The sequence below is a fragment of the Balaenoptera musculus genome, chromosome 15, assembly GCF_009873245.2.
Source record: "Balaenoptera musculus isolate JJ_BM4_2016_0621 chromosome 15, mBalMus1.pri.v3, whole genome shotgun sequence".
Classification (NCBI taxonomy): Eukaryota; Metazoa; Chordata; class Mammalia; order Artiodactyla; family Balaenopteridae; genus Balaenoptera; species Balaenoptera musculus.
In genome coordinates this window covers 71,855,379-71,882,042 of record NC_045799.1, presented here as the reverse complement: position 1 = coordinate 71,882,042, position 26,664 = coordinate 71,855,379, and the positions used below count along the sequence as shown (strand labels likewise).

The 26,664-nt window shown below is 52.5% G+C and overlaps 2 protein-coding genes and 1 long non-coding RNA gene across 5 annotated transcripts in view; 2 read left to right on the top strand and 1 right to left on the bottom strand.

Annotated features, from left to right (window-relative positions):
* The window catches only part of LOC118880681, a 17,485-nt gene extending 8,771 nt beyond the window's left edge, over window positions 1-8,714 (bottom strand). The window contains exons 1-2 of the long non-coding RNA XR_005016363.1: window positions 8,601-8,714; window positions 4,749-4,751 (exon numbers count right to left, since the gene is read on the bottom strand). This is a non-coding gene — a long non-coding RNA (uncharacterized LOC118880681). The remainder of the gene's footprint in view (window positions 1-4,748; window positions 4,752-8,600) is intronic.
* PAGR1 (PAXIP1 associated glutamate rich protein 1) lies at window positions 27-3,295 on the top strand. Its single transcript, XM_036824467.1, has 3 exons — window positions 27-1,208; window positions 1,406-1,488; window positions 2,883-3,295. Exons 1-3 carry the CDS (start codon window positions 727-729, stop codon window positions 3,080-3,082), a joined length of 765 nt encoding a protein of 254 aa, XP_036680362.1. The 5' UTR covers window positions 27-726; the 3' UTR covers window positions 3,083-3,295.
* On the top strand, window positions 3,587-26,664 carry LOC118880676 (major vault protein). 3 transcript variants are annotated; one of them, XM_036824456.1, is made up of 15 exons: window positions 3,587-3,716; window positions 11,140-11,272; window positions 11,469-11,664; window positions 17,178-17,301; window positions 17,408-17,539; window positions 18,444-18,538; window positions 18,781-19,017; window positions 20,744-21,025; window positions 21,882-22,126; window positions 22,212-22,409; window positions 23,381-23,767; window positions 24,540-24,656; window positions 24,856-24,982; window positions 25,506-25,694; window positions 26,397-26,664. In XM_036824456.1, the coding sequence occupies exons 2-15, from the start codon at window positions 11,148-11,150 to the stop codon at window positions 26,613-26,615; spliced, it is 2,673 nt and encodes an 890-aa protein (XP_036680351.1). In that variant the 5' UTR covers window positions 3,587-3,716; window positions 11,140-11,147; the 3' UTR covers window positions 26,616-26,664. The 3 variants fall into 3 exon arrangements, with proteins under 3 accessions (XP_036680351.1, XP_036680352.1, XP_036680354.1); XM_036824457.1 differs by lacking the exon at window positions 3,587-3,716 and adding an exon at window positions 3,730-3,923; XM_036824459.1 differs by lacking the exon at window positions 3,587-3,716 and adding an exon at window positions 9,305-9,323.

Genomic DNA, 26,664 nt, shown 5'->3' with positions numbered 1-26,664 from the left:
AACAGATTCTCCCTTTTTGTATGCCGGATGCTGCATGAGTCTGAAACACCAATAAACGGAGACTGCATGAGACTCGCCTCCAGCCTCAGTTGGTCCGTACGTGCGTGCGCCGCTGGGGCCCGAGGTACTGCCTCCTTTCGGGCAGAACCTATTGGGTGGTTTGCGCATGCGCCGCCCCGGTGGCCATCTTTACTGTGGGCCGAAGCCTATCATTCCGGAGCGCCTACCTGCGCATGTGCAAGCCTCCCCTTGCTTTCCTCTTCCAAGTAGCTTTGACTAAAACTGAGCCTCCCGCGCGATCTCTGTGCGCCTGCGTGCTGTGACCCTACGCAGCCCGGGAGGCGGGTCTTAGCTCCTAGGTGCGTATGGCAGCTGAGGTGGCGAAACTTCGAGGTGCGGGGAGAGGGTGCCGGATCCAGGTGTAGAGAGCGGCGGTATCAAGGCGAGAGGAGCGAGTCCGCCCCTCTCCCGCCTGGAAAGTGGTTTCTGCCGGTCCCTGGGAACACCGTAGTACCGGATCTCGATCCGTGGGGGCGGGGTCCTTGGAGGGGACGGAGCGCCCCCTCCTGGGAACAGGCGGTCTGTTCGCAGGGACTGCTGTTGGAGCCTGATTGGTTAGAGAGACATTCCCTAAACCCCTGGGGAGCCCAACCTTTGGGGTTGGGGGATCCCCAGCTCAGTACTCCTGCATCTCCTATCATCGCAGGGCCCCTTCCCTAGTGACATATGTCCCTTGTCCGGGGCCATGGAGACACTGCAGCCACCATGGCGGCGCCTCTGTCTGAAGAAGGGGAAGTGACCTCCGGCCTCCAGGCTCTGGCCGTGGAGGATACCGGAGGCCCCTCTGCTTCGGCCGATCAAGCCGAGGAAGAGGGGGAAGGAGGCCGGGAGGAGGCTGAGCATGAGGGGTCCGGGGCCGAGGAGGTGCAGGGAGAAGCCCCCAGCACTGAGGGGGAAGAGCATGCCAAGGGAGAATCCGAGGACTGGTGCGTGCCCTGCAGCGATGAAGAGGTGGAGCTGCCCGCGGATGGGCAGTCCTGGATGCCACCCGCCTCGGAAATCCAAAGGCTCTATGAACTGCTGGCTGCCCACGGTACTCTGGAGCTACAGGCTGAGATCCTGCCCCGCCGGCCACCCACACCTGAGGCCCAGAGTGAAGAGGAGAGATCCGATGAGGAGCCAGAGGCCAAAGAGGAGGAAGAGGAAAAGTGAGGGCACACCCTTACACCTTGTCCTTGAGGCTGCTCCCCTGATGCCGGGAGGAAGTAGGGAGGGGAGGTGGGACCCAGGAGCATGGGAAGTGGAGGGAGGGAAGAGAGCCGGAGAGGAAGAGCCAGCAGGCTGTGAAGTGTGGGTGTTTGGGGGGAACCACCCTCACCTTTCACTCTCTATCCCCCTGTCCCAGACCGCACATGCCCACAGAATTTGACTTTGATGATGAGCCAATGACACCAAAGGACTCCCTGATTGACCGGAGACGCACCCCAGGTACAGACAAGAGGGGAGAATTGGGGGGGCGCGGTGAAGGGCCTCTGCTCCCACTTACTCAGAAAGTGACTCCCTAAAAGAGGCCTTTGCTTGGTGCCTTGATAGCTCAGAACTTGTTTCAGGAGAGAGAATGCACCCAGTGGTGCCATCCTTCCAGCTTTGGTGGTCCCCTATCTTCTGCAGATAATTCCATCATGCTTCCCATTCCTTTGATCTCAGTCCCCCAAGAAGTCCAAGTCATTATCATTATTATCTAGATCCACATCCCTACACTACTGTGTACATCTCGTAATCTGACCCAGTTTCCCATCCCATGTGCCTTCCTAGAATTTACCCTCGGAGCCATTCTTTTTTTGTTTGCTTGTTTTTTTAATAAATTTATTTATTTATTTATTTTTGGCTGCTTTGTGTCTTTGTTGCTGCGCACGGGCTTTCTCTAGTTGCGGTGAGCGGGGGCTACTCTTCGTTGCAGTGTGCGGGCTTCTCATTGCGGTGGCTTCTCTTGTTGCAGAGCACGGGCTCTAGGCACACGGGCTTCAGTAGTTGTGGCACACGGGCTTCAGTAGTTGTGACACGCGGGCTGTAGAGCATACGCTCAGTAGTTCTGGTGCATGGGCTTAATTGCTCCGCGGCATGTGGGATCTTCCCGGACCAGGGCTTGAACCCATGTGCCCTGCATTGGCAGGCGGATTCTTAACCACTGCGCCACCAGGGAAGTGCCCCCTCGGAGCCGGTGTTGATTTTTCTTTCTTTTACCCCAGCATTCAAGCCAGCAGCAAGTCTTGTTAGCTCTGCCTGCACCCTTAATCCAAGCCACTATCTCTGTTGCCTAGGTAGTTGTGGTAGCTCCTAACTGGTCTTCCTGTCACCAGCCTCAGCAGCCAGAGACGGGTTTATGTTTCAAAACATAAATTGTGTCACTCCTCTGTTTTAAATTCTCCAAAGGAGTCCATTTCTGGGGGGCGGGTGGGGGCGGGTGGATGAGTGCGTCAATTGAGAATCCAACCCGCCCCCCCCAGGGCTTCCATGTAAACTAAAAGATCCAAACCCCTTATCGTGACCTGTAGGTCATATCTTTGGCCTTATCTTTCCTGTCTCCCCCAGCTCTACATTTCTCATTGAACAGACCTCCCTGTTCTTGCTCTGGGGCTTTTGCACTTGCTCGTCCCCTACCTGGGATGCTCCTCCCCGGTCTTCATATTTCTAGCCCCTTCTCATAATTCAGATCTTCACTGCCCACCCCATCTGAGGCCCCATCCCTAAACCTCAGAACTTCCATGACAGGCCTGGAAATCTCTGTTCAATGAGCTCCCCAAGTGATTAGTAAGATCCAGGCAGGTCTGGTGCACACTGCCTCAACTTGCTTCCACATTTCTCTCATTCCCCTTCTCCAGGAAGCTCAGCCCGGAGCCAGAAACGGGAAGCGCGCCTGGACAAGGTTCTCTCAGACATGAAGCGACACAAGAAGCTGGAGGAGCAGATCCTTCGTACTGGCAGGGACCTCTTCAGCCTGGACTCAGAGGATGCCAGCCCCACCAGCCCCCCACTCCGGTCCTCAGGAAGTAGTCTCTTCCCCCGGCAGCGGAAATACTGAGTGCTGCTGCCCTTAGGGTGCAGAGTCTACCTGCTGGGGCCTTGGCTCTTCTTCCCTAACCCAGGCCGCTGGGAAACTTGGGAAGAGGAGAGACACTCCAAGCTCCCAACACAGCACCTTGCCAGAAAGAGGACATACGTGTATGTGTTTATGTTTTCTATTGAACATCTCTTTGGAGACCTGGGCTGAATTTTCTGAATCTAAAATAAAAAATACCAAGTTATCTTCTCTTAGAGGAGGGACTGCAGCTGGAACCGAAACAGCTGCAGAGAGGCAAAATTGTACGCACCCAGATGGGGAAATTAAAGCCAGATGGGGTAGAAGTGAACTCAGTTGGCACCTGCCCCCCTGCCTCGGGCCGAGGACCCTTCCCGGTCTCATGCCAGTGCTGCCAGCTGGCTCTGAGGTGGGAATTCCTGAGCACTGAATGAGCTGCAGTGCCTTCAGCTGCAGTAGAAGCAGCCCAGAGGAGAAAAAAACAAAACCAAACAAACGAGAACCAGCTGCAAGGGCCCTTTAAATGCCCAAGCCCCACCCCCGCGTCCGCCCTGCCCTGCTGGGAAGTCATCTCTAGGGCTGGGTGAAGGAGTTTCCTCATCTGGGGAGTCCGTTGCAGCCAGCCACACTTCTGGATGTGAGTACTTCATACAGGCCTCAAAGCCCCAAACCAGTTGGTGGGACCTTGCGTCCTTCAAGACCCTCTCTAGCTCTATCCTGCCTTCTAGGGCTTGCTTCATCCGGGGCAGTTGGTCTCTGAACCAGAACCGGGAGAAGATGGGTGGAAGCTTAGCCTTGGGAGGCTTTGCTTTCCTTGGAGTTTTTTCTGGCTTCTGAAGTAAAGGTAGATCAACTTGTCATCTTGCCAACACCCTCACCCCTCCAAATCTCAGGCCTCTCTGACCTTAAGCTCCCCCATCAGCAGTAGGGGCAGAGGAAACTTAAGGGGTCCATTTAGACTCCCTCCTGGAGTGAGATTGGTCCCTGCTAGACTCCCCCTGGGGACCTGAGCTCTGGCCTGTCCCCTTGAGCTTTTAGAATGTGACTTGTCCCCGTTGAGATTCCTCAACTCTGCAGACATCGAGGCTTTCCTACTACCCCACTCAGGGCTATGCCAGCTGTGGGCCTTGCAGATCATTTGAGAAATCATTGGCAGAGTAATCTTAAGGTAGGCTTGATTTCCAGAAGGCGTGGAGTTTGGTGAGCAAGGCTCTTTTTCTTTTTTTTTCTTTTTTTTTCTTTTTTTTTCATTTTGGGACTGGGAAGTGAAAACAGGAAGCTCTCTTGCACCCGCCATGCTTCTAAGATTCTGGGGATCTTAGCAGCATGGAGGGTTGGGGGATAGTAGTAGAGGCAGGTGCGCCCTGTTTTCTCTGCTCCCTGTCTGGGTGGGGCCCTAGATTTTATGGGGAGAAAGGCTGGCTGTCACGGGTGCCAACTGACTGCCAGAAACTTCTGCCTGTTTCCACCCTTGGCACACAGTATACTCAGCCTCCCCTGAGGGTGAGGCTTTCTGGACAGGGCAGCTCTCTAAAGCCATGGGCAGGTCGGGGCAGCCACCTTGAATGGCTGGCCCAGGGAAAGCCAGAGAGCTCCAAGGTTACTCTGGCCCCCTTGTTGGGTGCTGCTCTCCTAGGTTACCGAAAATACCTTTGAACTGCGCTGGCACTATCTCCTGGAGAGTAGCCAGCCCCTCCCAGGTCCTTAAGTCCTTGTTCTAGTTTAGAATCTTATTGCCATTTTTGCCGGAGACCACACTACTTCTTGGTTTGGGGGCTCTGCAGTCACGATACCTGAGGTGGAATTCTGGTTCCGTCCTTTGATCGTTGTGTGATCCTGAGCAAATTCCTTAATTTCTAGGTTCTTATGAGGATGAAATGAGTTAATTAAAAGCATTTAACACAATACCTGGCACAGATTAAGTTCTTAATAAGTGGGAGCTGTTATGGGGGGGCACTTGCCAAAGATAGAAATTCCAGAGTCTCGTTCCTGGAAACCTTAGCCTAGTGCGTCTGGGGTGAGGCCTGGGCATCAATACGACCAGCTGAGTCCTATGATTGGGTGATTTTAGAAAACAGGGGTTCTGAAACCTGGTTCCTGGCTCACTTCCAATCTAGCCAATCTTCGCCTTCAATGACTGGCATTAATTGGCAGCATCTGGAGGTAGGATAGAAATAGGACAAGCATCATCCTGAGCTGGCAGAGCGGTTCTGTCCCCAGAAAAAGCTGCTGCTCCCGAAAAGTGACCCAGTTGGGCTAGAGCTCAGATAAGATTTTCCTAGGAAGAAAAGGTCCTACAACTTTGCTGCTACTAAAGAAGTGATTTATGTGAAACAAATTCTCAAGAATTTCCACTATAGTCCCCCAGAGCAGGAAATCATTTCCCTAAACTGGGAAGCTGTCTGGTAAAAACAGCCTCTCTGCAGTCCCTGAGAAATGTGACTCTCGCATTCTCTAAACAAAGACTAGAATGTTTAAAATCAGTGAAGGGAAACTGCAAAGATGAGTTCCCTGTCTGTGCTGAATTTCCTGTGCATTTTCCTAAACCTAAGCTTGATAGACGTGATGGTGGCAAGGCTGTCTCCAACTGTTCCTCCAACTTCAGGCCTGCCCAGGCCTTGGGACAAGGGGACTTGTGCTGGCTGGGGGTCTACTTGGACCTGAGGGTGAGGAGCTGGGGGAAAATACATGACATTCCCTGCTTTTGAGGAACAGTTTGCCATCTGGGTTCATCTTTGGCCCGCCTCCTCCAGGCCACCCTTTGTCGCGCTCCTACTGTGCATTAGACATGCTCCAGTCTCTAACCCCTTTAACCTCAGGAAACAGTCACTTTTATTCCCACTCCAGTCTAAGAGAGTAAGGCTTGGAGGCTAGCACATGGCCTGAGGTCATATCGGCAGTGACAAAGCTCAATCCCTGCTATATATTAGAGTCAGTGGAAGAACTTTTCTATATAGCAATGCTAGGACCCCACTCCAGACCAGTTAAATCAATCCCCAGAGATGGGTGGTTTTAAAAGATCTCCAGGTGATTGTGATGTACAGCCAGGCAGGGTTGAGAGGCTGTTATAGACCAGAGCTGCTCATAGTTTAATGTATGCCCAAATCACTGGGGATCTAGTTAAAATGCTGACTAATTCAGCAGCTCTCAGGTCGGGGGAACCCAAGATTCTGCATTATTAACAGGCTTCCAGGAGATGCTGATGCTGCAGACTGATACCCAGTGTGGCTGGTCGCCTGGGCATCTGCTGTTTAAGATTCACTGTTGTAAGATTCACTCACAATTGACACTGAAAATCTGATATGTAATGATATGACTCATTCATTAATTAAATTTTGCTCTAGCAAGTTTACTCTTGAGCCAAAACAGGGCAAGAATTGCCTCTTCACTAGAGGATGAAGCCAGCTTCTTCTCCCAGGCTGTTTTGTTCTCTGCTCATCCAGCCGTTACCCCTCCCTTCTTGGTGTGTGGGGTGCAGTTGGGGAGCCAGTGGTCTCTGAGACTTTGGGTAGAAGTTGACTGGTTCTGGCAGGAGCCTCATGACACATGAGGATCAGTGTGATCACGCAAGGTTGGACAGGTCCCCAGAGAGCAGACTAGGGGGCAGATCTTGGAAGCAGACACTGAAGGGAGGGCTCGGTGAATGTAGGGAGTTGGGGCCAAACTCGGGGCTGGGCAGGACCTTCCAAAGGTCAACATGATCCTTAGCCGTTGTCTTTTGAGGGCCCTGGTATGTTGGAAGTGAAATGCTCTAACTGTACACGTTATCTGGTAAACCACGGAAGTCTAAATCTGAGACACAAACATGCTGCCTGAGTCGGGTGGTCTCCCTGGATCTCTGAGAGGCCTCTCGTGAGGCTCACTTCTGGGGATGGCAAGATTGAAAAGGCAAAACCTGTTCTTGGGTGAACTTAGCAGGTGAACTTACATGGAAGGCACAGCTTTAGGGCTGGGTAGGTGGGTGATCAGGGAGGTGAGACAGGGTCCTGGTACTGAAACAAGGGTAGTTGGCAAGGGCATGGCCTCGGAATAAGGCAGGAGCCCAGCCTGATTAGCTTTAAGGATGACTCTCAGCTGAGTCAGTGAGCTGGGCGAAGCTCTCGGCCCCCCTGACTGGGCCCAGCTGGGGTGACAGATGGTAGAGAGGCCTCAGCTGTAGGGGGTGAGGGATCGTCCAAAGGAGCCATTGGAGGCTGTTCCCAGAGCCTGCTTCCCAGCCTTGTGTGGCCTTTTAGAGTTTAAGTCTTCCCTGTGGGGCCTCACAGACCCTCCTCTTGCAGCCCTAGCCCTTCCTCTCCCCCATCTGGCTTCCTGGCCAGGCTTTCGCCCTGCAGAGAACCGGGAAGAGGCTTCGCTGGGCTGTCAGATGCTCCTTTGCTATTCTAGGCCCACAGCTGGGGTGACACAAAAACCTGCCACCTTCCTGATCAGTAAACAAGTGAGGGTTAAGGCCGAGATGCCAGATGGGGTAGGGAGCCTCTGGTGCTAGGTCACATCCTCCAACTGGATAAGGAAGCTGGCCCTCAGCTGTAAGCCACACACATAGTGCTGCTAAGAGCCAGGCTCTGTTCCAAGTACTTTATGATTAACTCAGTCCTCATACATTGGGTTGATGACCTATCCATCCCCAGTTCACAGGCCAGGAAACGGGTATAGGGAGGGCAAGGGACTTGTCTGAGATCACCCATCCAGTAAGGGTTAGAACCAAGATCCAGGCAGTCCTAGCCCCGGGGTGGGGGTGGGGTGCTCTTGTGGGGCCCTCTCCTGGGGAACGGAAGCACAGCTGAGCAGGATGGGCAGTAGAGAGGAAGGAAAGCGAAGGTCCAGGTAAGAGTGGGGAGAACAGAAAGCCGAAAACTAGCACCTGGATTTTCGAACACTCCCTGAAATCAACAGAAGAGGGAGCTCTGATGTTAGAAAAGTTAAGGGAAATTAACTTGACAAACAGGCAACAGAATAGTATCAAGTTCAAATCCCATACAAAGTTGCAAGAAAAAGAATGAGGAGCAGAATAATATCCCCCTGATGTAGAAAGTGTACCAAGAAAACAGATCAAAACTGTAACCTCTTTGAAAATGAGGCAAGACAATAGGAAACAATACCAGGCAAAGCAGCAAATCAGAATTGTAAATAAGCCCAGGTAGTCTGGCTGAATCCATGCCCCTAACCATTGTACTGCACTGCCACTGGAGAGAGACAGGACCAGGCATTCCATCGGGATTCTCATCCTGATGGTACCACCACCTTGCTGTGTGGCCTTGAATGACTCATTGTCCCTACCTGGACTCAACTAATTAGAGCCACACTGTCTAATATGGGATCAACCAGCCACATTTGACTATTAAAATTAAAATTAAACACGAGCTCTCGAACGGTCTTGAGCTCACACCCAGCTTCTCCTCAGCCTTAACCTGCGTGCCGCCATCACTGTTATGCTAGGCACCGCTGCCTGCCGCTGCAATGCTCGGTAGCAGCAGTCACAGTCTCCCGGACCAGCCCCCCCGGGTCCCGCTGCTGTTACCCAGTCAATACGCTGCTACTCCCGTGGGTCACATGAGACAGATGGAGGAGTTTGATGCTCGCTGGGTGATATACTTCAATAAGCCAGATATTGATGCTTGGGAATTGCGTAAAGGGATGAACACGATTGTTGGCTATGATCTGGTTCCAGCACCCAAAATCATTGATGTTGCTTTGCAGGCATGCAGACGCTTAAATGATTTTGCTAGTGCAGTTTGCATCCTAGAGGTTGTTAAGGACAAAGCAGAACCTCATAAGGAAATCTCCCCCTATGTCATCCAGGAACTTAGACCAACTTTAAATGAACTGAAAATCTCCACTCCAGAGGAACTGGGCCTTGACAAAGTGTAAACCCCATGGCTGGGATTCCCGAGAATTTATTGATAGTGCTACTTGATTGTAAACAATCACCTGGAAATATTGATGATAACATATTACTTTATTTGAACAAGTTTTCCTTTGAGTACCAAACCATGTAATATAACTTGGACTTTAATAAAAAGGAAATGAGTTTGAACTGAAAAAAAATTAACTAATTAATTAAAATTTTAGTTCCTCAGTGACACTGTCCACATTTCAGGAGTTCGATAGCTGCATGTGGTCAGTCCAAAGACAGCACAGATTAAGAATATTTCCATCATTGTAGAAAGTCCTTTTGGATGATGCTGAGTTGGAAGGTTTTAGAGAGGAGCCACACAGGTGACGTGAGTGCATCAGCGCAGGGGTAAGACAACTGGGAGTGGTGGGGACTGTGGTTAAGCAGGAAAGCTTGTGGCCCATCTAAAGGGCTCAGCTGCTATGTGGCTCTCATCAGTTTGCCACGTGGGAATGTAGGGCCTGGCTCCTCATTCTTCAAGAGAAGCAGGAATCGGAAGTTTGTGATAACTCACAATTTCTAAACAAAAGAAACTTTACAGATTGTGTGGATCAAGTAAAACTCTTGGGCCTTGATTCTGTAATTTTGTGGCTCTGGCCTCTTTTTCCTGTGCCAAGCCGCTTCCCCTTCCTCCTTCTCACTTCACATTTGTCACCCAGTTTGGAAGCTGGATGGATGGTGGACTAGATGGGGTACCGCTCCTTTTTGGTCGTGGCTTCAAAAATGTTGGACCGGGACTTCCCTGGCGGTCCAGTGGTTAAGACTCTGCACTTCCAATGCAGGCGTGGCCAAAAAATTTAAAAAAAAAAAAAAAAGTTGGACCAAAGTCTCAGAGGGCAAGGCTTTGAATCGCTTAGTAAACTTGGTTCCCTTTGTGTGACTCCAGGGGACATGTCCAAAGTCCAAGGCATACTGGAGGCAGGGATGGGGTTTAAGTAGGTGGTGTGACATTCCTGAACAGGCCAAGCACTGGAGATAACCACCCAGGATTCAGAAGCAGTTAGGGTGGGGGTGGACAGAATGCAGTACTCATTCACTCGCTTTCTCCTTCCCACCCACCCCTACCCATGATGGCAGGGAGTCACAGGTGGCAACAGACCACAGAGAACTGGGGAGGAAAGGACTAGAATACTCTGGTGTTTCTTTTTTTTTTTTTTTTAATTTTTATTTATTTATTTATTTTTGGCTGCATTGGGTCTTCTTTGCTGCGTGTGGGCTTTCTCTAGTTGTGGCGAGCGGGGGCTACTCTACGTTGCGGTGCATGGGCTTCTCATTGCGGTGGATTCTCTTGTTGCGGAGCATGGGCTCTAGGCGCGCGGGCCTCAGTAGTTGTGGCGCACGGGCACTAGAGCGCAGGCTCAGTAGTTGTGGCTCATGGGCTTAGTTGCTCCGCGGCATGTGGAATCTTCCTGGACCAGGGCTCGAACCCGTGTCCCCTGCATTGGCAGGCAGATTCTTAACCACTGCGCCACCAGGGAAGTCCCCTTTGTGGTATTTCTAATCCAGCTGATTCTATGGGAGCGTCAGTTCCATCAGGGACCCCTTCCTTGAGAGGCGGCCCACATCTAAACCGTTCATCCCAGGATTGCTTAAAGCGCAAGGGGGGAGGGCTGCAAAGATCATGCAAACATTCTTGGGCTATGGGCTAATGTTTGCATACAGCTGGGGCCCTTGGGATCCCCTGAAATAAAGGAGCCAGGGAGCTCTTCAGAGCCTCTGCCCCCCACCGTGCTGGCGAAGACCCACAGCACCGCCAGAGGCTGACCACCTCTCCCAGCTTGGTGTGCTTCTGCCTCCTACACTGTGGGGGTTGGAGATTGGGAAAGTTTTGATCTTAAGCCCCTCCCAGTACTTCAGGAAGCTTGGGGGAGGTAAAGTAGATGGGAATGAGGGAAAGGAGTTGGCGGAGAACCCTGGGCTTCTGTGGTTAACTGCATCAAGCATCTCTTGGCAGGGATGAGGTCTGGATGGGCTGCCCTGGGTGGGAAGAAAGGAACAGATGGGTGTGGGGACAGTGAAGGATGGCATAATCTGAGCCGGAGGAGGATGGGCCCATTCCCCCAGCACCAGCCAGTCTTCATGCCCACTTCATCCCAAGCGCCCTGGACTCATCTTTTGTCTTCTCCCCATCTGTCTTTCACACTCTGTGCTGCCCTGGGCTCAGGAGTCACCATGGCAACTGAAGAGTCCATCATCCGCATCCCGCCATACCACTACATCCATGTGCTGGACCAGAACAGCAACGTGTCCCGCGTGGAGGTCGGGCCAAAGACTTACATCCGGCAGGACAATGAGAGGTTGGTGTTGGGACTGGGCTATGGGGGCACCTGGGGCCAAGGAGGGCCTGGTAGCCTGGCTGGCATGATTGTCCATCTCCTCCTTCCTGTTCCCTGGCTTGGGTGACAGGAAGCTTTCTTTCCCATTCGCCGCCTCCTTCGGGAATAGGAACGGGGGGTCCCCTGGGTCCTCACACTGCTTCTCACCCTCCAACAGGGTCCTGTTTGCCCCCAAGCACATGGTGACGATCCCCCCACGCCACTACTGCACAGTAACCAACCCGGTGGCCCGGGACGCCCAGAACGCCGTCTTGTTCGACGTCACAGGACAAGTACGGCTCCGCCACGCTGACCTAGAGATCCGGCTGGCCCAGGACCCCTTCCCCCTGTATCCGGGGGAGGTGCTGGAAAAGGTACCTGGCTCACCTTCCCCGTACCCACTCTACCGGTCCTGCTACCTTGACCTAGGGCTCAGCACTGCTTTCTGGAGGGAAAACAAATTGGGGCCATGGGAGGTGACATTTGCTCGTTCTCACTGGGACAGAATTGACTTGTTGCCCCTCCACTCTCCTTCCCCAAACATCCCCTTCCTCTTCACATGCCCAGGTCAGACCTTTGAGAGCTGTCGGCCCATCTCCGGACCTAATCTTCCAGGCTCCAGAGCCTGCCTGAAGCTCCTGGCCAGTCTGACACTAAATGACTTGTGCCAAGAGTAAGCATTTCATTCTCTCAAACAGTGCCAGACGCCGGTGGGCAGTGATAGCAGTGGTGGACCAGGTGAGGCCCAGGCTCGGGACGCCTGTGGCTGCTCCACGGGAAGGCATCGCACACCTGTAGTGCCAGCCAGGCCCTCGTCCATGTTGCCCTAAGGCCCTGGGCCGGAGTGAGAGGGCACCCCGCCTTCATTTCTATAACATTTCTTTACCTTTACCTCCTTGCCGTTTTACACTGTTCACTCTGGGCTCCTCTACCAAGCAGTGCTTCTTGATCCTGGAAGCATAAGAGCTAGACCCGGGAGCTTTGAGGCATTCCCATCTGCTTAGCTGCAGGCACTTTGGGGAAAATGTGTGTGGAGATAGTAAGTGATGAAGAATGATTCAGATGTTAACCCTTAAGGAATCTGGATGAAGGGTGTAGGGGAATTCTTTGTACTAGTCTTGCAACTCTTATGGAAGTCTCAACCTGTCACAAATTGAAAATTACCCATATCCAGGTTCTGCCTTAGACAAACTAAATCCCTCTCTTGGAGGGAGCTGTGGGGGGTGGTCTGGCACCAGAATTTTTTTTTTCCGGCCACGTGGCATGTGGGATCTTATTTCCCTGACCAGGGATGGAACCGGCGCCCCCCTGCAGTGGAAGCATGGAGTCTTAACCACTGGACCGCCAGGGAAAGCACCCTCCCCTTTTTTGGGGGGGGTGGGCACCAGCATTTAAAAGCTCCCTAGGGTGGAGAGAGCTTTCCTCATCGCTGCCTCTTTAACCTCTGCTTCCCCGGCAGCCCCAGCTCACAGTGGCTTATTCTCAGACCCCACGTGCTCCAGGCCAGGAGGGCAGGGCCTTCCCCTCCTCTGAGCCCAGTGCCACCAAGATGTTCCTTTTCTACCAGAGAGTCGGCACTCGCCGTCCTTGGAGGCACTGGCCCCTACCCGCACCACTTTCTTTCCCTTCACTGAGGTGCCACCTGGCTCGGGCCTCCCTTCCCCCGCCCTCCTGGGAGCCTCACTGATGTCCATGCGATGACCCTGTCAACATCTTGGCCTTCTTGACCTCAAGTCTGACCCTCGCGTCTTCTGCTTCAGTCCCGCCCAGTGCCATGTCCACTCTGGACATGGGTGGTTTATTCCTGCACCTGCCCCACCTCTGAAGTTTTTTTTTTAGCTAAAATATTTATATTTTTTATTGAAGTAAAGTTGATCTACAGTGTCGTGTTAGTTTCAGGTGTACAGCACAGTGATTCCGTTATACATACGTATATATCTATTGTACAGATTCTTCTCCCTTGTAGATTATTACAAAATGTTGAGTATAGTTCCCTGTGCTATGCAGTAGGTCCTTGTTGCCCCACCTCTGAAATTAAACCCAGCTCCTCCTTAACCATCAGTCTCCCCTTCCTAGTCCTCCTCTGCTGTCATGTTGCCTCCAGGCTTTTTTTTTTTTTTTTTTTTTTAATTCCAGAGGAGTTTCTGGACTTGTTTTTTTGTTTGTTTGTTTTTTAATTTATTTTTGGCTGTGTTGGGTCTTCGTTTCTGTGCGAGGGCCTTCTCTAGCCGCGGCAAGCGGGGGCCACTCTTCATCGCGGTGCGCGGGCCTTTCACCGTCGCGGCCTCTCTTATTGCGGAGCACAGGCTCCAGACATGCAGGCTCAGCAGTTGTGGCTCACGGGCCCAGCTGCTCCGCGGCATGTGGGATCCTCCCAGACCAGGGCTCGAACCCGTGTCCCCTGCATTGGCAGGCAGACTCCCAACCACTGCGCCACCAGGGAAGCCCCACCTCCAGGCTTTTGAATCCCACTTCTCTCCTATCCTTCAGATTCTCTTCCTGGTCTCTCCCTACCCCAGCGGAACCCTGTTGTTTTAACACACGCTCTTCGTGTGCTAGACCTGCGCCCAAACCCGGTCCTCGATCGGTATTACCCCCACCTGATCTTCCTGTCCTCACACTCAGGTAGATCCACCCCAACAGTATTATAAGTAGCTAGTGGGGTAAGTGGTTCATTCCACCCCAAGCCCTGCTCATTAATGTTTCCTTCCCAACCAGCTTTCTCTCCTTTTTTCCCCCCCCTGCATGCCTCTAAATATTGATCATTCTCGACTTTCTTCCTGTTTTCTGCCCTCTCACTCTCAAACAACTTGGTCATCTACTTAGAAATTGAGGCCATCTGGAAGGATCTGGGTCTGTGTCCCCTTTCCTTCCCTGTGTCTCCTTTCTACCTGTTGGAGCCTCTAGGAGGTTCCCCTCCATCCGTGGACCCAGGAAGACGCATCCATCTATTTCTTGATCTTATCCCCACCTAGAGCTTCTCTCTCCTGGCTTTAACTTCTCCGTTACGGGTGCCTTTCTCTTGGCCAATAAACGTGCTCTGCCTCTTCCATCCTTTTCTGGCCTTGAAGGCTTACTTGTGAGCACTTTTCATCTAAAGAATGTATTCATAAGACTGTAAAGTCCTCTCTGACTTCCACCACCAGTATCTGCTCTCCATCCCCAGAGGTATCTACTATCATCCATTCAGGGTATACACTTCCAGATATGTCTGTGCATCCATGTAAGTATGTATCCAAAAAAGTATTGATTATAACTTATTTGCATAAGGGCTAGCACATTGTCACTTGCCAGTGTATTCTGAATGAACTTCTCATCTTGGTGTATAAGTCACTTCTTGTTTAATTGTTTGTAATTCCACATGATAGAGGTTCAGCCCTTCTCCTGAGTTACCATTTAGGATGTGTCCAATTTATAAGGAAAAACAATGCTGTGGTGAATATCCTTGTGTGTGTGTGCCCTTGTGCATGCTAGTTTCTTTTTTTTCTTTTTTTTATGAATTTATTTATTTGTTTGTTTTTATTTTTGGCTGTGTTGGGTCTTCATCGCTGTGCTCAGGCTTTCTCTAGTTGCAGCGAGCGGGGACTGCTCTTCATTGTGGTGCACGGGCTTCTCATGGCGGTGGTTTCTCCTGTGGCAGAGCACGGGCTCTAGGCACACAGGCTTCAGTAGTTGTGGCACGTGGGCTCAGTAGTTGTGGCTCGTGGGCTCTAGAGCGCAGGCTCAGTAGTTGTGGTGCACGGGCTTAGTTGCCCGCGGCATATGGCATCTTCCTGGGCCAGGGCTCGAACCCGTGTCCCCTGCATTGGCAGGCGGATTCTTAACCACTGTGCCACCACGGAAGGCCTAGTTTCTTTTTTGTTTTAAGAGTAGAAACTAATAAGAATTTCTGGGTCCCAGGATGTGCACACTAAATTTGTAAGGGCTTTTATGAATGGCCCTGTGAATCGAATTTTTAGCTATTTGCTTTCTCTTCCCTATTTAGTTTTTTTTTTAAATTGGGGTATAGTTGCTTTACAATCTTTCCTATTTACTTTGACAACTTGTACTTGATGTTCTCTGCCCTGTTGCCTCACAAGCCCCTGCGTCTGGCCCCCCACCTCCACTGACCCCACTTTGGCAAAACCCCAAGACATCCCAACTGCAGGCCCAGTGGACTGCCATTCTGTGTCTCACAGACCCTCTCGGCCACATCCATTGTTGATCTGCCCTCTTACTAAAACTTGTCTGTGTTTTACTCTGCGGACGTCTTTTTTTTCCATCTTCTCCCCGTCCTCTCTGCCTTCAGGTTCTGTCCTGAATATCCTGTGTGCCTTCTTTTTTTTTTTTTTTTTTTTTATGGCCTTGATCACTTCATCTGTGTTGAAGACACCCAACTGTATACCTTAGCTGGGAACTACAGGCTGTGAGTCCCCTAGCTGCCTATAGGAAGCCCTCTCCTGGATGTCCCACAGTCGCCTCATACTGGCTATCCAAACCTAACACTTCCCCTTACCCCCAAATCTGTTCTTGTCCCATATTCCGAGTCTCACTTGGTGATAACTACTGGACCTAGTGCTGAAAGCCTGTAACAGCGTGCGGGACAAACTGGAAGGAGACAAAGGAGGCAGCCAGGAGACCAGTTAGGAAGATATTTTCATCATCCAGGCGAGAGGTGTTGGCGGCTTAGGTGAGGGTGTGGCAGGGATAGTTAAAGGCAGACCTGGATTTGCAGTGGACAGACAGGAAGTGACGATGGAGTAGATATGAGAAATGAAAACCATACTGGACTACACGTTCTTCCCAGAATGCTCACCCCCTCCTCCTACACCTTTATATCAAAAGCCAGCTCTTCCTTTGAGCCCCAGTTCAAATGCTACTCTCTGAGGGCCTTTCCTAACTTCTTCACCTGGACTTCTGCAACCTCTTCCCCTTGACCCGGTCCACAGTCTGCTTGGAGGCATTGGTCTGTTTGTCTTATCACCCACTGGAACCTCAACTCCACGAAGAAGGGGGTATGTCTTGACTCCACCACAACCAGCTGAGCGCCGTGCACATAGAAGGTGTCCAGGCAAAGGCTTGCCCGGGTAGTAAACCTCCAGCTCTGCCTCTCCAACCCAGAGTGTGGTCGGTGGGTGAAGTAGAGTTATGTGAGCGTCTCCTCCCGGGGGGCTACCCTAGTTGGAGTAAGGAGTGGCAGGTAGCCTTCACTAAGGCTGAGGTTCAAATCCTGATTCTGTTTCTTACTAGTTGTGTGACCTTGATCATGTCCCTTAGCCTCTATGAGCCTCTTTCCTTGCCTTCCTGCTTCCCTCAGATCAAAGATCAAGTGAAATCCTATTTGTAGAAAATATTTGTACAAACCTCTTAAAAGGTTTGGCAGCTTGTGGCTGGGTCCCCCTTCCTGATGGAAGGAGATGTGATGGCTGGAGTACAATGGCTGTCTTGTGACCATGAGGCAACCTTGAAAACAAAGCCTCATGCTTCAAATGTGCCTGTTATAGAAGTTTATACCTTCCCACCACCTTATACTTCCTGAGAGCCCCAGTGCACACTGGGCCATGAGATATTCACTTACTCAGCTTCTCAGATGTTTCTCCCACGTCTTCCATCAAGCCCTCTACCCAGTTTCCCACCTGGATTTCTAGTTCATAACAAGTTCTGAGCACTTCTTCAGAGGAAGGTGTGTCCTTGGCCCATCAGCAGTGGCAGCTTCTTGCTCTCAACTCCATCTTAGCTCTTCAGACCAGATGGCTTGGGGGCCACACCTACCTTGTACATTCCACTCGGAGTCTTATTTTGGGACATGGAAAGATTGATGCTGTGGACTCTGACCTTCACGGTGTCAGGTTTGACTCCAGGGGCCCAGCTCTGAATACCCCACGACCCCCCCTTCTTCCCCTATTAGGACATCACCCCACTGCAGGTGGTTCTGCCCAACACCGCCCTCCATCTTAAGGCGCTGCTGGATTTTGAGGATAAGAACGGAGACAAGGTGGTGGCAGGAGATGAGTGGCTATTTGAAGGACCTGGTAAGTATTTCCTCTCCAGCCGGGTCAGGGTCAGAGGTTTCCTGCCCTCCCATTCTAGCCCTGATATCTTCTGACCTTCAACACCCATCTCATCTTCCCTTCCCAGGCACATATATCCCCCGGAAAGAGGTGGAGGTTGTGGAGATCATTCAGGCAACGATCATCAAGCAGAACCAGGCCCTGCGGCTGAGGGCCCGCAAGGAATGCTGGGACCGGGAGGGCAAGGAGAGAGTGACAGGTGGGGTCTTGAAGGGATGCTGACGGTGGGTGGGTGGGGTTGGGGGGGGCAGGCCGTGCCTCGACCACAGGGGAAGTGGGGAAGTTTGGGGGTAGCCACTTGTAGCCTGGAGGAAGTGCTTCCCTGGTATCTCTTGCCAGCTGTTCTGGGCTGCCCCCTGCTGCTTCCCCCCACCCCCTTCAGGAGGCTCTACCCGGATCCTGTGATCACCATCATGCTGACATGGCTTTTCCTTCCCCCCAACCCTTTACCATGAGCTGGGGGCAGCGGCCATGTCTGTTTCTAGGTCAACAAAGCAGGTGTTCATATACAACTAGCAATTGTGTTTGACAAATGTGATGTATTAAATAAGGTCTTCACAAAGGCCATGCTTACTGAGCCAGGTGTGGTTCAAATGCTTTACAAATGGCAACTTCTTTAGTCCTCCAACAACCTTGAGGCACCACGACTCCCATTTTCCCTGTGACATCACTGAGGCCTGGGTTTATGGCCAGGAAGGGCCAGACTGGAACTTTTCCCCCGGCACTCTTGCTTCTCCAATAGGCTCAATGACCTCTGCAGCTATAATAGAGGCAGTTCTGCCCATTTTAGGGGAAGGAAAAAAGTCGGTCTTTGGAGCTTAGAGAAGGCCTGGCAGAGTATTGGCATGTAGCAACTTGGGCACTTGGAAGGGCTTTTTTTTTTTTTTTTTTTTTTTTCAATCTTTCTGAGGTAGGGATTGGTTTTCCTCTGGCCTCAAAAAAGGAAAACAATGACTCCTGTCAGGCCCTTGAGCATAGGGGCAGTGGCATCTCAAAGTGGTCCACAAAGTTCTGCGGGTCCCCTGTTGTCTAGGCTGCAGGAAGGGGCAGCTGGGGAACAGGCTGGGTGACCTTTGACCCTTGCCTCTCTGCCCCTGGCCCAGGAGAAGAATGGCTGGTCCGTTCCGTGGGTGCATACCTTCCCGCAGTGTTTGAGGAGGTTCTCGACGTGGTGGATGCTGTGATCCTTACGGAAAAGGTTTGTGCTCTGGAGGAACCTGGGTGGGAGACTCTCAGAGTGGCAGAGAACGGTGCCAGAGAATGTGAAAATAAGATCACATGAGGAGTGTCCTGGGTCACCTGAAAGGGTTTAAGAAGTCCTCCTGGATTGGTAGACACTATCACTTAGACCTGGATCATTTAGTGGCCAGTAGGGTTCCCAGATCCCCCAAGGAAGTTAGAGGTGGGTTTATTCAAACCCCCCGACATCTCGCTCTACAGACAGCCCTGCACCTCCGGGCTCGGCAGAACTTCCGAGACTTCAGGGGAGTGACCCGCCACACTGGGGAGGAGTGGCTGGTGACCACGCAGGACACAGAGGCCCACGTACCAGATGTCTATGAGGAGGTGATGGGGGTCGTGTCTATCACCACCTTGGATCCCCACAACTACTGTGTGATCCTCGACCCGGTGGGACCGGATGGCAAGAACCAGCTGGGGCAAAAGCGTGTGGTCAAGGTAAGTGTCTCCGCCTCACCCAGAGGTGAATGCCTTTGGAGTGGCCTAAGGCCCTTGGACCCCAGTCCCTGCCCTCCTCCCACCCTCGGTACATGTTCTAGAAACACCAGGCTTGTTTTGGCTCCCTCTGTGCACACTTGTCTCTGTCCCTTGAGACACTGTCTCATTGATCTTTCTGGCATCCCTGACCTGAGGTTACACGTGGCCTCTCTTGTGAGTGCCTCCCTGGCCCTGCACTGTGTCTGTAAACCTGGAAACTCTCTCTAATATTTCACATCCCTCTGTTCTGGAAACTTTGTCATCCTGTGTCAAACAAATCTCTTGGTTTACCCTTCTCCGCATCCTCTACCTCATCCCCTCTCTGAACTATATGTGGGACTAGCAAGGCTGGTCAGACCTTTCCTGTGAAGATCGTAGATATTTTAGGCTCTGTGAGCGATATGGTCCCTGTTGCAGCTACTCAACTCTGCTGCTGTGCCGTGAAAGCAGCGTAGACGGCTTGTAAACGAACCAGTGCCGCTGTGTTCCTGTAACATTTTATTTGCAAAAACAGGAGGTAGAATAAATAGGAACAACCCAGATGTCTATCAACTGATGAATGGATGAAAAATATGGTATATCCATACAATGGGATATCAGTCAAAAGAATGATAGATAATCTTTCTGGGGTTGAGGGCACTCATGTTCTTGAAATAATTCAAAAATGTAAAGATCAAAAATGAAGTTCTAATATGTGCTACAACATGGACAAACTTGAAAGCATTATGCTAGGCAGTAGAAGCCAGACGTGAAAGACCACATATTGTATGATTCTGTTTACATGAAATGTCCAGAATAGGTAAATCCATGTATAGTGGGTGGGGTGGGGCTGGGCAGTAACTGCTACTGTGTATAGGGTTTCTTTTCAGGACGATAATGTTCTGGGGTTAGGGAGTAGTGATGTTGGGCAGCTCTGGATATACCAAAACAACTGAACTGTATACTTTAAATAGGTGTATTTTATAATATGTGGGTTATATCTCAAATATATATATACACATATGTATTTATATTATATTATATATTAAAAATAGGCAGCAGGCCAGATTTGGCCCAAAGATCAGAGATTACCAACTCTGGACTACACCATCCCAAGGCAACAAAGCATGGGAGAAATAAAGCAATAATAGGTTAATTCTTAACTATTGAGCTTGTGAGAACCCAGACCTTGACAGTTTACAGAATTTTTCAGGGCAGGTTTTTTTTTTTTTTTTTAAATTTATTAATGTATTTATTTATGGCTGCGTTGGGTCTTTGTTGCTGCACGCGGGCTTCTCATTGCTGTGGCTTCTCTTGGTTGTGGAGCATGGGCTCTAGGCGCACGGGCTTCAGTAGTTGTGGCACGCAGGCTCGGTAGTTGTGGCGCACGGGCTTAGTTGTTCCGCGGCATGTGGAATCTTCCTGGGCCAGGGCTCGAACCCGTGACCCCTAAATTGGCAGGCGGATTCTTAACCACTGCACCACCAGGGAAGTCCCAGGGCAGGTTTGACCAGATCTACAGGCATTATTGTAGAGTGCCTCACAGTCTAGATAATGATTCATTGTATAACGTAAGGGTGGGGAGGGTGCTTCTGGGGGCTCCTGTCCTCAGCACAAGCCCATGGTCACACGGAGCTGAAGGAGGTACCATCAGAGGCACCCACAGCCCTGGGTGGTGACTGCTCCTGACCCCGCTTCTCCCCACTAGGGAGAGAAGTCCTTCTTCCTCCAGCCCGGAGAGAAGCTGGAACGAGGCATCCAGAACGTATACGTGCTGTCGGAACAGCAGGGGCTGCTGCTGAGGGCCCTGCGGCCCCTGGAGGAGGGGGAGGGCGAGGAGAAGGTCTCCCACCAGGCGGGGGACCGCTGGCTCATCCGTGGACCCCTGGAGTACGTGCCACCTGCCAAGGTGGAGGTGGTAGAAGAGCGTCAGGCCATCCCGCTGGATGAGAACGAGGGCATCTACGTGCAGGATGTCAAAACCGGAAGGGTAAGAACTGAGGGATGGGCGCCATCGCTGCCATGTGGTCCTGGTGGTGGCTTGGTCTGGGCAAGTGGGTGGTGCTGATGGGGAGATGCATGGCGGAGGTGACAGAAGGGATTCAACAGTGTTGCTAGTAGAATCCAAGCCAGCCGGCTGCTAAATATGAGGGCATTCTCTGGAGTTTTTGCCTTCCCTTTGTCTTAAATATCTAATTTCAAATGTTAGAGCTCTCAAGCAAGAAGATGAACCAGATTTTAGGATGGAAACGTAGTCCCCAATGCAGATCTGGCCTCCAGCATAAAGGTCTGACTGGGATGTGGCCTAGGAACAGTAAGACCTGACCTCCCTCCCACACCCTTTTCCTGGTGGAATCCCTCCTCTCTGCCTCTCACCTAAGCCTTGATCTTGGTTAGAACTAGGACCACATCTCCAACCTCTTTAAGAATCCAACCTACAAGTAGAGCTCAGAATCCTAGGAAATGTTAGTGTGTGCTACCTATTTCCTAGGATTGCATCTGTCCCTGGGATGCCCTCCAGGCTGCCCCATGAAGGAAGATTCCAGAAGAAATAATATCGGGAACTTACTATACGCCAAATTCTTGACACTAGACATGTGAGATGTCATTCATTCCTCTGCCCTGTGAGGTTGCCACTATCAGGTCCATTTTGCACACGGGTGAGAGAGCTGCCTAAGGTGACAGAACTTGCAGAGAGCGAACTTGAACGCAGCCTCCTTCCAGAGACCACATTTAACCACGATGCTGTCCTACCTCCTGGACCAGTTCCGCTTTAGGGCTGCTGGGTAGGACTCTTTCCCTCCTCCCTTTGCCGGTGACATTCCTCCTCGTCTTCTTCTCTCGAGGTGCGTGCTGTGATCGGGAGCACCTACATGCTGACCCAGGATGAAGTCCTGTGGGAGAAGGAGCTGCCTCCGGGGGTGGAGGAGCTGCTGAACAAGGGGCAGGACCCTCTGGCGGACAGGGGTGAGAAAGAGACATCCAAGACTCCTAGGCCCTCCGCTCCCCGGAACAAGACCCACGTGGTTAGCTACCGTGTGCCCCACAATGCCGCGGTGCAGGTGTACGACTACCGGGAGAAGAGAGCCCGGTGAGCGGCGGCCTGGGGGGCTGTGCCGTGTGGGGCTGCGGCGGGAGGGCCTCTCCGGGCCTCTGACTCCCGGCTCCCTCTGCAGTGTGGTCTTTGGGCCAGAGCTGGTGTCCCTGGGTCCCGAGGAGCAGTTCACGGTGTTGTCCCTCTCGGCTGGGCGACCCAAGCGTCCCCACGCCCGCCGCGTGCTCTGCCTGCTGCTGGGGCCTGACTTCTTCACGGACATCATCACCATCGAAACCGCAGACCACGCCAGGCTCCAGCTGCAGCTTGCCTACAACTGGTAAGGGGCAGAGGGGAGGGCCAGGGCCCCTGCTGGTGCAGCCCCGGGGGCACCCGGAAGAGAAGAGATGCCACCTCGAACGCTGAGCTCACAATCAGGGCAGAACGCCTGACTCAAAGCCACGGTCAAGGAGGAAACCCAGGGGTTCATGCAAATCCAGTCTGACGCCCAAGTGGAACGAGAGGAAAGATGAGGGCTCACCTGGGGGTAGAATTTAGGGGGAAACGACAGGAGGACACTCCTCAGCTAAACTCCTAGCGTGACTTCAGCCAAACATGTAACTACAAGGTTTTAAAAAGATTAATCAGACCCAACTGGTGGGAGTGGCCGGGTGGTCAAGAGCAAGTACTCTGGGCTGATGGGCGTGCATCCCAGCCCTGCCGTTTGCTAGCTGTGGGCCTGGGCAAGTATTGGGTGCGTTCCTCAGTTTCCCAGTCTGTAAAATGACGTTAAGGACATAACCATCAACTTCATGGGGCTGTGGAAAGGATGCTGTGGGAATTAGAACTGTGACCGGTCCATAGTTAGAGCTCAAATGGCAGCGATGAGAATTGGGGGAGATAAGTCAGATGCAGAAGCAGTACTCAACAACTCCCAAGCACGCGTTCCTCACCTCTTGGCTGAGTGGCCAGGACTGTGACAAAGGCAGCTGGGCACTGATATCTTTGGGGGCACAGACCCTGGAGCCACACTGCCTGGGTTCAACTTTCTGGCTTGGCACCTGTTGTGTGACTTAGGGTCTGTCGCTTAACCTCTCTGGACCTCTGTTTCCTTGTCTATCATGGGGGTAATGCTCATGCCCACCTCATAGGGTGGCTGAGCAAATAAAATGGGAGCACATAAGTTTCTTAGGACTTCACCTGACACATAGCAGATGCTAATTCGCGTTCTCTATCGTGAGACCCTTCCCAACCACAGAAGGTGGGTGTCAGTGTCCTTTTTGAAGATGAGAGAGTTGTCTTTGCTCACAGGCACTTTGAGCTGAGTGACCGGAAGGACCCCCAAGAGACGGCCAAGCTCTTCTCAGTGCCCGACTTCGTGGGTGATGCCTGCAAGGCCATCGCGTCCCGGGTGCGAGGGGCCGTGGCCTCTGTCACCTTTGATGACTTCCATAAGAACTCGGCCCGCATCATTCGCACTGCTGTCTTTGGCTTTGAGACCCCAGAAACCAAGGGGCCTGACAGCATGGCCCTGCCCCAGCCCCGGGACCAGGCTGTCTTCCCCCAGAATGGGCTGGTGGTCAGCAGTGTGGATGTGCAGTCGGTGGAGCCCGTGGACCAGAGGACCCGGGACGCCCTGCAGCGCAGCGTCCAGCTGGCCATTGAGATCACCACCAACTCCCAGGAGGCAGCTGCCAAGTGAGTGAGGCCTGGGGGCCTGGCTCTCCACGATGCCCACTGTGGGCCCGACCTCTCCAGGGTCCCTGTCTCTAGCCTGCTGCCAGGACCTGGATAACACGGCACCCTGGTGGTCAGCCTGCTGTCCTCCTTACCCAGCAGACAGCCTGGGCTACTTAAGGTGGGAATAGATGCCACCCTTGCTTCTGTGGCTTCTCGCCTTGCTTGTGCTGGAACCCAGATTCGTATCTGTGGCCCTCCAGGCACTCTGGGGTCCAGCCTTGCCTCCCCCTCCTCACCTTCCAGCCTTCTCCCCAGGCTCACGTGCTCCAGGCCCACCAGCTCCTTTCTGCTCTTCAAGGTGGGAGCTCCACACGGGCTGTTGCCTCTGGCCGGAATGTTCTCCCTGCACTTCCGGGCAGCCTTCTCCTCTGGCGTCCAAAGGTCACCTCGTCGGAGAGCCTTTTTCTTTTTTACCCCAACTGAAGCAGCACCCTCTTTGCCCAGTCACGTTATTGTAGCACCCATTTTTCAAGGAGATTGTCACTGTCTGAAATCACCCCTGTTTACTTGTCCTTTTTTCCCCACTGGAAAGTAACTCGAGTGAAAGCAGGAGCCGTGGTCACAGCCACGTGGCCCTGCACCTAGAATCGCACTTGGCTTGCACAGTGCACACGCTGTGCTTTCATTTGCACGTCAAGGGCCTCCCATGGGCCAGGGGTCCCTGCCCTTGGAGCTCCTGTTCCAGCTCTGGCCCCATGCCAGCGTCTTACCTATCCCCTCTCCCACCCAGGCACGAGGCTCAGAGACTAGAACAAGAAGCCCGCGGCCGGCTTGAGAGACAGAAGATCTTAGACCAATCAGAAGCTGAAAAAGCTCGCAGGGAACTCTTGGAGCTGGAGGCTCTGAGGTGGGTGGAGAACTAGAAGAAAAGATAGCAGAGGGTCTTGGAAGAGCAACTGATGGGAGGGATGTGTGGGGGTGTGGGTGTGGGGGTGTGTGGGGGGGGTGTGCACAGGTGTCCTCGTGCTGCTACAGCATAAGTCAAGGGTGGAGAAGGGCAGGGCTGGGCTTCCTGCTGGGTCTCCCTGACTCTGCGCCGTCTCCAGCACCGCGGTGGAGAGCACTGGGACCGCCAAGGCAGAGGCCGAGTCCCGAGCAGAGGCAGCGCGCATTGAGGGAGAAGGCTCCGTGCTCCAGGCCAAGCTCAAGGCAGAGGCCTTGGCCATTGAGACGGTGAGTGGGGGAGATGCCCATGGAAGGGTGTGGCCTTGGGGTCTGGAAGAAGCCCAATCGCTGCAGTCCCTGAAGCCATGTGGGATACCAAGTGCCTTAACAGAAAACCCTGTCCAAATACTTTGTGGTTTACGAAGTCTTTTGCCCTATTTCAATTCACTTAATACCTGCTTTGAAGGTAAGGATGATGATTACACCCATCTTACATATATGTGCTCCAACACTGGCCCACTTTATGCTAGGTATTGCCTGTGTTTTACATGCAAGATCTTATTTAATGCTTGAAATCCCATTAAGGGTAGGAGTTCTCTCCATCTTACAGAGGAGGGAACCGAGGCTTGAATTAAGGGGCTCCCAGGGTCACTAGCTAAAAGGTGGCATAGCCAGGGTTCACCCCTAACTGATGGTAAGTTTACCGTTCCATCCCCTCCATCTGAATTCCCTCAGGCTTGCTGGCTGGGGGACTTGCTGGACATGTCCAGTGGCCACACAATCGAAAGAATGCTGGGTTTTCCCCTTCCAGGAGGCTGAGCTCCAGCGTGTAAAGAAAGTGCGAGAGCTCGAACTGGTCTATGCCCGGGCCCAGCTGGAGCTGGAGGTGAGCAAGGCCCAGCAGCTGGCTGAGGTAGAGGTGAAGAAGTTCAAGCAGATGACAGAGGCCCTGGGTCCCAGCACCATCAGGGACCTCGCTGTGGCAGGACCGGAGATGCAGGTGAGGTGGGGGGAGAGTGCAGGCATGGGTGTGTGTGTATATGTCTTTGTGTGTGTGTCTTGGGACCATATTTGGAACCAAGAAGGCAGGGCCGGGGAGGCAAACACAACACCTAGAAAGATGTCGGGGACAGAGGGGCGAGGGGAGGTGGTGACTTGGACTGTCTCTGTATCCCGTGTCATTCGAGCATGGTGTCCTATCAGGCACAGTACTAGACTCAGCAGTGAGCGGGAGCTCCTGCGAGGGCAGTAAACTGATGGGACATCAGTCTGTGACAAGCCCTTCGAAAGAAGTCAACAGGGTGATACGGTGAAGGGGGAGGTGACATGTCAAGTTAGCTGGGGAAGGAGGGCCCCTCTGAAGAGGGGATACTTAAGTGCTCTGTAGAGTCGACAAGAGCTTCCCAGGAGAGGGTCCAAGTGCAAAGAATGAAACCTGGTGCATGTAAGGAACAGGAAGGACTGGACGGCTGCAACCTGGCTGGAAGCTCCCAGAACTTTCAGGCCCGTGAGGCCTGGGAGGGGATGAAACCCTCAGGCTCCCCTTATGTTCCTTGCTTGTCACTGACTAGTCCTATGAGGATGGTTTGGGCTACAATGTCAGACCAGAGCGGGGGGCAGCCCACCCTGGAGAGGCGGCCGAGGGGATGATAGAAGGGACCAGGGTCTGACTATCTTTTCGCCCGCCTCTTGCTCCTTCCAGGTAAAACTGCTCCAGAGCCTGGGCCTAAAATCAACCCTCATCACCGATGGCTCTGCTCCCATCAACCTCTTCAACACAGCTTTGGGTCTGCTGGGGCTCGGGTCTGAGGCCCAGCCCCTAGCCAAGAAGGCAGCGTCAGGGCCCAGCGCCCAGGAGGGCCTGCTTCTCCCCTCCACCGCTGGCCCTCTAACTCTTGGAAGCAACCAGGTCATGCCTTAGCTCCCTACTGCACTGACAAATAAAACTGACACTTGTGGGCATTTAAACC